The following is a 9,710-nucleotide window of genomic DNA, read 5'->3' on the forward strand; positions in this document are numbered from 1 at the left end:
AAACAAATTCTTTAACACCCATTCAGAAAAAAAAAGAAAAAAAGAAAACGAGCCAATAACTTGCACAGAATTTCAATATTTATTGGCAACATTTCCAGCACAATATCCGTGTACACTTAACTTCGATATGTAGAATAAAGCAGCTTGTTTTCCAAGACTGAAATGACTAGTCTTCATCTCATGCGAGTGTACAGCATTTTCAACACATTTTTCAAAAAAAATGTTTCATCTATTCATTTCTGTTAAAAAAAATTAACAATACGCATAAATACAATAAATAACTAAGTGCACCTTAAATGTAGAGTTCATTAGGCCAGTGCTTCATCTAGAATTCTGTTTTTGTAGTGGAGGAGCTTTTTTTTTTTTTTTTTTTTTTTTTTTTGCTTTATTATTTATTGATATTGGCCATTTATCGACACAACCCTAATTAAAATTCTAAATTAAATCAACATTAAAACGAAATTGAATTCTAATATAATTTTGTAATCCTATTATAACTGTGTAAGGCCCATAATTATATCAATCATATTATTGATTAATGATAATAATAATATTAATACTCATAAATATAAAGGAATCGATTCGAATGATTATGATGATTGTTATTATTATATGTATATCTCTTTTATACGTGTTTTTGTTGATCATATATAATTTAATATAAGCACATAGAGGACATACCTGATGTTGCTGCATTTTAAACAGCAGACTAAATTCAGCAGTCTGTTGAGAAAATAAGACGATCTTTTAAATGTTCAACAGTGACGGAGTTGTCTGCGAGTTACAATCAACTTCAGTCACAAGGAAGTCACACTTCTAGATCCTCTCAAATTGCTTTGAAACCCTCTCCGCTCCTCCTCCTTAACTGACAAAAATTAATTTGCATTATTCAGTTTCCTCAAAGCCTTTTTTACTTTGGATAGAAAACTTATGAATGCTTATTTTTGGAGTTTATTGGAACTATGGATTCTAAATGTAGCTGGTTTTAGTTTGTATTTGTATAGCAAGTTTTCAGATGGTTATTTGCCCCGCAGTCTTGGTTGAATAAATAATGTTCAAATTGTGTATAGGCAAAGTGTCACGATCCTTTCTTGTTTGTTGTATTCCTTGTATTCAGAGTGGCTGAGACTGGTGTACTGGGGAGTTGAAATAAGTAGTGGTTTATTTTTTCCAAGGAGAAAAAAAAAAAAAAAAAAAAAAAAAAATCTGATTCCCCATGAAAAATGCGATCTTGTGATGGGTTCCTCAGAGTTGAAGTGTGTAGCCTACATATTAACTAATTTAGATTATGTCCAATAAAGATGTCGCACAAAATAATAATAAGAAGAAGAAGAAGAAGAAGAAGAACTCATCTAAAAACAAGCAGACAAAAAGAAAAGATAAAAGAAAGAATCTAATCCATCAGTGTTATTTTATCAACATCACTTTCTAGTCGAACTGGAGTGAAATAAAGCTACCACTATTAAAAAATTATTAGTCCACAAACGCTGAAAGTTCTGCCTGTTGTTATTACAACATGATGCTCACGAAATCAACAATATTACATTGATCACCAGCACATATGTAGACTGAAAGTTTTCACAGTGTAATTAATGCTTTATAAAAGCACTGATATTTCTTCAAACAAATCGACATAATTAGCCTACTCTTATAGTAGGCCTATGATTCTCAGCTGGTAAGGATAATATTTAATATGATTAACCAGTGCTGCATCAAATTCCACATTTTCACCCCATATACATGTTAATGTAAAATGACAAACATATAAATGTTAATTTTGTGGGATCGTTTAATAATTCAGTTTCTTATTTTAAATCCATGTCGAATCGGTGACGGCGTGTAAATAGAACTATATTATAATTATTATTATTCATATATTTTAGGAATTATAATTATAAATTAGTCCTAATAGTCCTATATAATAGTCCTGACGTTTCGAACTTTATCCCATTCTTTTCAGGGCCCTTTTGGATGCGGACCATATCAACTAGGCCGTTTTCGATGCCGTGGGAGGGTAATCGTGATTATAAAAGTGACGTCAGCGTTGCAACCATAAGCAGACACCGAGTCTCGAGGGTTCAGAGAATCTGGCCAGGTAGAGGATCCGTCAGGTTAAAGAGAAACCTGGGTCTAAGGCGCCAAGATCAACGGGTTGTGCGCACATTATGCACTGGAGTCATCAGGTGGAAAGATGTATGTAAGTTATCTTTTGGATAAGGACACCAGTATGTACCCCAATTCCGTAAGACACCCAAGCCTAAACCTGAACCCTCAGAATTTTGTACCCGCGCCTCCACAATATCCGGATTTCACAGGATACCATCACGTTCCAGGCATTAACAACGACTCTCACCACAGCCAAACAGCAGCATGGAATCCCGCGTACCCTCCTCCACGGGAGGAATGGACACCTTACGGGCCGGGGACTGGACCTTCAACCTCGAGCACCGGTCAGCTGGGTTTCAGTCCACCTGAATTTCCATCTGTTCAAGCGCCCGGTCTTCTTCCATCTTCCATAAACACATCAGTCGGTCAACTGTCGCCGAACTCTCAGCGCCGGAACCCGTACCACTGGTTGCGCCAGACCGCTCCGCCGTTAAACTCAGGTGCATTAAAAAACAATTATTATATTTGGAACAATGTGATAAATTATTATCGGGGTACATAATTACCAGGATCACAAGAAAATCACTTATAAATTATGTAAGGCTAAAAAGGCTACCACGTGAAATCTTGATTTCATCCATCTTGTCTAACAGCTCATATTGTGTCTATATAGATATACTGTATAAACGATAGATAGATAGATAGATAGATAGATAGATAGATAGATAGATAGATAGATAGTGTCGTTGTTTGTTCTCTTCGTGTCTGAATGCCGAGAAGTCCATTTAAATGCTTTGATATCTTCACATGTTTGTACGATTTTAGAGAGATTCTGAAATAATGGATGGAGATTATGTAGGGGTAGATTATTTAGATAAATATGTAGTACACACTGTACAAATGTCTTGTCAGATAACCAAAAAAATCGGCCTTGTGTGGTTACATTTAAATTAGGCCTAACTGATTTTATTAAGTAAAAAATGCTATATAATATGACTAAATCAACCTGACAAATTAGGTTACACCAACGTAAGTATTTGTTATGGGTTAGCTAAAGTAGATCAAGAATATAGATTGACAGGAAAATATAGACTGACATTTTTTTTTAAGAAACTGAAAAGGGAAAAAAAGACAAGATAGCCTTAGACAGTGGTAATTATTTATAGTATTATGACTTATTCGAAAGCAATACTTTAACGTAGCCAATAAGAGAGAGAGAGAGAGAAACAGTAGAATAAGTTAGTCACAGGTCTATGGATTCAAGTAATTCTAATGCAAAAATGTCAGTAGCCTTAAACAAGGAAACAGAAAAAAGGAAACAACAACAACAACTCTCTCTCTCTCTCTCTCTCTCTCTCTCTCTCTCTCTCTCTCACTCACTTACACACACACAATAGAAAATAAAAACTGTTTTAATAGTGGGACTGTGTTGATTTTAATGGGAACTATAATGGTCCCTGTGGGTCTCTGGTAATGTGTTGGCTTCTGGCATGTTATGTCTAGTGGATACCAACAGAAATAGGCCTATCTGTAATGGAAATCAATACAAACCTAATCGTAATTGAATATGGCACAAAACACACTACACTTGCAATAGTATTTGTAGTGGAAACCATTCGATTTTATTTTTTATTTTTTATTTTTTTATTTTTTTTTAGTTGTTTTTCTTTTTTTCCGCTGGGCATTTGCTCTGACAGGTACTGTAATCAGGGGCGGAGCTAGGGGGTCACCATGAACAGAAGCCTGGCCACCCCACTCGCAATTGCCGTTTTGGGCAGTTCATGTCTTGGGCACAATTGAGTTTTTTAGAGGTGGAACCATCTCTGTACAACCGCAACACACAGAAGACAACATGTGCGCACACCAAAGTCACCACACCTCTCCGTCAGGGTGTCACTTTATCCACTCCCCTCCATTTTTGTATCCACCCGCCTCCGCTTCTGTGCCACCACAGACTGATCTCTGGCATCTGCCCGATCACCTTTGTGAAAAACTCCTGGCTTCACCCCTGACTGTAATACTGTAATCTTCTGCATATTTGAGAACAGTTCATTCCTATATTAAGGGACCATCTGACTGAGTGCGTTTACATGCACTTTAAAAGTCTGATTTCAGTCTGACTAAAGCAATATATTGTCTTGTAAATGCGTTTGTCCAACTGAAATTGTACCAGTCCGGTTTTTGCTAAATCGGACTAACAGACCTAGATAATGCTGTCGTAGGTCTGTGTTCTGAGGTGTTAAACCACCAATCACAGGAGTGTGCAGTGCTTAAAAGTGATAGTTCGGCATGCAGGGGGTGTCTCGTTTACTTGCAACAATCTGGCTCAAAGTTCTTAAATTTCGTTATGATGCCAGGAAACTTGTAAACTTAGGCAAGTTCTTTTCAATTGTTCTTTTCTAAACATTTTTGAAATCACAGCAGGAAAAAACATTTTAATGTAAAAAAACAATCTTTGAGATTATTAATGTCATAAATTATCTTTACACTGGTACACTGGTGATTTATGATACCATTACACTGGTATCATAAATTGTGCTCCATTACCTCAGATTATATGCTAAAAACGAAGTTTTCCCGGCTTGTACAGCCGCATTGGCATGCACATTCTCGAGTTTATTGACAGGCGGTGTCTATATCTAAAAGGTAATTAGCTCTTTTACCTTTCTACATCTGTTGATCGTTTGGTGTTCCAATTTCTCCCATTAATTTTAATAGAAGTGGCCGGCTCTTTTGTTTGACGCACTTTTCCTAAAGAGACAGTAACCATATTTGCGGTGTAATAACGTACATAAACACGGATGTAATGGGAAATAAGGATGTTTGGAATTCTTACAATGAACTCTTTTCAGAGACAGTAATGACACGTTTTAGCCTTATTTATCAGCTTAAATCTAGCAAACGTTTTTCTATTTGCAATTTTTGAATAATTATTAATACCATTAAACCTTGTATTATATTACCCGGAATAAGTTGTAATAAAAAAAAAACAGTAGACAGATGAGGTAGACAGAAAATGTGTCATCTTTCTGTCTTCTGTAATCCACCGCTGTCTATTGTTTTCTTCACTTGGAAAGCTGTTAAAGTCACTATTACGTTTCCACAACTTTCCAAAAAAAAAAAAAAAAAAAAAAAAAAAGAAGAGAGCGATGGATCACGACAGTCAGAAGAGAGATGACAAATTTACTGTCACTCTCTCAGCAGAGAGAATTACGAATTCCAGGGTAATATAATACTAAGTATAATGTTATAAATTTACACTATTTAAAAAATGCAAATGTAAATTTTTTTTGTTTATAAGGCAGTGTTTATAAGGCAGAGACACATCATCACAGTCTGTGAAAATGGTCTATAGTGGATTTTTTCTTTTGCTGCTGGAGAAAACTGGTAAGAAAAAATTTGATTAGCTGTGGTCTCCCATTCGCTGCTACCTGCTAATGTTTACTTCTGCATTTGAAACCCTGGTATGAGGCCATTACTGTTCCAAAATATCTTTGATATTTCAGCATATTTCTAAACAATATATTCCATCTCTGTTAGCAGTTTCCTCTATATCCCTCTGTATTGTATCCTCTCTCTTTTTACATCAGATTTCATATTCATCATATGTATGTCATAATATGCCATCACGGGAAAGCTGCAAAAAGTAATAGCTCATGGGCTGTAATGTTTTTGTGAAAATTGATTTATACCTGTGGACACTCGTATGATAAACGGATGTCATAAAAAAATAATAATTTGTGGGCAATTCCTAAAGACAGTAGTATATAGTGTCTCAGTACCTGGCTTTTTAAATGGATGGTTTTGGGAGTTCCTTGACCCAGTTAATCATAACTAGAGATTATGGTCTCTAATGAGATTTTCAATGTAGATGGTATGGTTAAGAAGCCTAATGATCTGGAGTTCCTCCCTCTGTGGCTGTTGCCCTAGATAGGCTGTGTCCTTCCCTTTGCTGTTTATGTTTTAATATTTAACCTGGTAGCCACCAGAGCACTTAAGTCCACTTTTGACACTGACAAGGTAAACTAAGTTTGAAATATAGATACGAGATTTCGACCTTTATAACACGGACATCTTGGAGTTTTATATTTATATATATATATATATATATATATATATGTGTGCTTTTAATGATTTCTTCATTAAGGGAGCAAACACTATGTCTCATAGTCCCACAGGTCCCATAGTTACTTTTCAATCGAAAAGGTTACATAAAAACAATTATATGAACTGAACTAATTATATGAACTGAAAAAAAGTATGACCATTTATTTGTCATATTATGTCATACTATTTGTCATATTATTATTTATATGCTACATTCCCCAGAGCTTGCATTTTAATTCTTAATAAATTAAATGCACAGTAATCGTTGTTCTATAATGTAAAAGAAAGAATGACACTTCAGAACCCAATACAAATATTCACAATTCGCTGCAAAATTTTTGTTTGGTAACATTTAGAAGCTAAATTAACTGGTTTTATTCAAGTCAAAAATGTTATTTAATCTGACTAATTAAACCTAATAAATTAGGTTACACTAATGAAAGTCATTTTTATGGGTTAGACCAAGTAGAAATATATCTTTGAGATAACATTTGAAGGTCTCACATTTTTCAGTGTATGAAGTTAAAAGTGTGAAATATCCTATAATAAATTCCATCATTTTCACAGGGACTGATTCACTTATCTGATATTACTCATTGTATTTGAAGTAAAACATTTTTTTTTTTGTCCTTTAGGAGGGAAGACCAGAACAAAAGACAAATATCGGGTAGTGTACACTGATCATCAGCGCCTAGAGCTGGAGAAGGAATTCCATTACAGCCGTTACATTACAATAAGAAGAAAAGCAGAATTGGCGACAGCACTCAGTCTATCAGAAAGACAGGTTAGTGCTCTAATACAGTCTACTTTATCCTAAGAGAGCTTTAACAATGAATTTGTTAATATTCATATTAACACTGCACAGTACAATAATTTTACTGCAGCTTTCACTCAGAATGCATATAAAAGATTATGGTCATAGGGGGGCGGGGGCATACATTGAATATATATTTTTTTGCAATATATTTACTTTCATATTCACTGAGTTTACACTTCATATTATGTATCTTGAAACCCATCCATTAGCCTATCCCTATTTTTGTAGTTTGTGATGTATTTTTATTTGTTCAAACAAACTTAAAATGCATGATATTGACACTCAAAACCAAACAAAGTATTCTGTCATTAAATTATGTCTGTGATTCTGTGTGCCAACTCAACATAAGGTGGGCTTTATGTCATAAAGCAGGTCTTCATCTGTATAGTCAATTTGTAGATGCAAGATAAGAATAAAAAGGTACCTGGTGAGTTTCCTAAAGAACCCATCACTTTTCTTGAGGATGAAGCTGGACACAGTCAACTTTCTTTGTAAATGTTGCCTCAATTTCCCAAATAATGACAGAATCTTGATGAAAAAACATGAAAATCTATTTTTTAAACATTTAAATAGGTAAAGAGAACATTTGTCTAATCAAATAGATATGAAGGAAGCATTATATGTTGAGGAATTACTCAAAGTAAAGCAAGCAGAAATGAGATCCACTTTATTTCTCACAACACGCCTTTAACCTCAATATCATCTTTAAAGGTTCATTGTTCTTTGCAGTATGGTTTGTCACAAAGATCTTCATATTGTTTACAGGTGAAAATCTGGTTCCAGAACCGCCGAGCTAAAGAGAGGAAAGTCAATAAAAAGAAGATGCAGCAGCCGCAGCCCGCATCCACAACCACACCCACCCCACCTGGCTCAGCTCTCCCAGGCAATGCTGCCATGGTGACAAGTAGCAGCGGTGGCCTGGTATCACCGTCTATGCCAATGACTATAAAAGAAGAGTACTGAAGAGAGAAAATGAGTAGCAGCCAGACGTTGACTGGTTAGTTGCTTTTATACTATAACAGAGCCTGTTAAACATTACAATAACACAGTACTTCAAAATCATCTTTCTTGCATCGAAAAAGGAGAACCAAAAATACAACACATGTAGCAAAGAATGTCTCGTGCACCCTGGGCTTTTATCGAAACAACACATCAAACTTTGCAACAACCATTGTAAAATAATGAAAGTAACATTCAAGTACACATTAATTTGAAATGTTGTGTAATATTGCTCTGGTTCTGTTGGTTTCTTTATTCTAGTACTCCAGTAATTTTGCTTTGCTTATCACTGTAAACTTTTAGATGTTTTCCGATTCTAATGTTGAATTAAAATAACTGTATATTTCTAAAGTAATTTTTATTAATAAAATTAATGTTTTTTTGTCATTTGTTGTAACATGTCGAATTGATGCATTTTAGAACAAGTCAAGTCGAAGCAACTGAAGGGAGCAGCGTTTCAATTTATCAGATTTACATTTAATATTATACCGTGTCAGACTTTGTATGTCTTCCCCACAGATATCACAAACAGAGCTTAATAACAGCAAAGTGCCAAATTTTATCCTTTCAGTAGGGCACATTGTGCTGTTTCTATCAAACATTGATGTAAAGTATCAGTTATTATTGGCTATACAGCAATGAAGGTGCTTTCATTTTCACTCATTGTGTTGACTTAAAATATTGAAAAGACTTTTGTAAAAATCGCTGACTGAATTTTTCTCAGTTGTTTACTCATGATTTATCTAACATTCATCCAAATTTAGAGAAAAATAAATACTTTATGCAGTAGTGCTGCAGAATCCTGAAATGGCCAGTGAAAACTAGCATGAGATCCAGTAAGAGTGAACTGATAGCACTCTTGCAGGAGCTCATGCTGTTTGCACAGTGTAACGGCATTGCTGGATAAGAGAAACTGTGAGCTATTCCATTATCAAACACTCTGCAATCTCTTATCAATGGTGAGACAGAGAAGCTCAGCTTGACAGGAAGAACATATCACCTCGACAGCGTCGCTTCAACAGGACCTGTACAGGACCTGTTTTATGACCATGCTAACAAAGCCAGGGTGCAGCGTCCAAAGGGCGAGCAAACAGAACAATGCACATCTGCCTTTGTAGATCTTCATTCGCATAGAGTTTCTATATGTCCATACTGAATCTTTATAAACAATATATTTTGATTGAAGAACAGATTTTCTACTCTGTTTCATTTTCTTGCATTGTAATAAATCTATTTCTCTTTATGGCCATCATCACCAATATTGGTACACAATATATAGGAATAGAGGTTGCTTTGAAGACAACACTCGATGAACAATAAAGGGGTTCGGCACAATGATTAATTATACCCCCACCCAATTAGGTTTTATTAGACACTCCATCACAGAAACAAGCCTGATAGACATGGGTTTATTCAAAATCAGAATCACTAAAATTCTGATTACAAATAATAATTAAATTTACTTAATTTCTATCTTTCCATTTTAACCACAGCTACAGGTGCATCTCAATAAATTAGAATGTCGTGGAAAAGTTCATTTCTTTCAGTAATTCAACTCAAATTGTGAAACTCGTGTATTAAATAAATTCAATGCACACAGGCTGAAGTAGTTTAAGTCTTTGGTTCTTTTAATTGTGATGATTGTGGCTCACATTTAACAAAAACCCACCAATTCACTATC

General features: G+C 34.9%; 1 protein-coding gene across 1 annotated transcript; it reads left to right on the forward strand.

The window, feature by feature from the left end:
- Positions 1-2,191: 2,191 nt before the first annotated feature.
- On the forward strand, positions 2,192-8,010 carry cdx1b (caudal type homeobox 1 b). Its single transcript, XM_051680660.1, has 3 exons — positions 2,192-2,606; positions 6,849-6,997; positions 7,796-8,010. The coding sequence occupies exons 1-3, from the start codon at positions 2,192-2,194 to the stop codon at positions 7,991-7,993; spliced, it is 762 nt and encodes a 253-aa protein (XP_051536620.1). The 3' UTR covers positions 7,994-8,010.
- The last annotated feature ends 1,700 nt before the right edge of the window (positions 8,011-9,710 follow it).

Source organism: Myxocyprinus asiaticus, chromosome 40 (genome assembly GCF_019703515.2).
Source record: "Myxocyprinus asiaticus isolate MX2 ecotype Aquarium Trade chromosome 40, UBuf_Myxa_2, whole genome shotgun sequence".
NCBI lineage: Eukaryota > Metazoa > Chordata > Actinopteri > Cypriniformes > Catostomidae > Myxocyprinus > Myxocyprinus asiaticus.

Bases quoted from the DNA above. Each gene is read 5' to 3' on its own strand.
- cdx1b (XM_051680660.1), top strand. From the start codon at position 2,192: ATGTATGTAAGTTATCTTTTGGATAAGGACACCAGTATGTACCCCAAT. The intron at 2,607-6,848 runs GTGCATTAAAAA...TTTGTCCTTTAG, and splicing joins CGCTCCGCCGTTAAACTCAG to GAGGGAAGACCAGAACAAAA. The intron at 6,998-7,795 runs GTTAGTGCTCTA...TATTGTTTACAG, and splicing joins TCAGTCTATCAGAAAGACAG to GTGAAAATCTGGTTCCAGAA.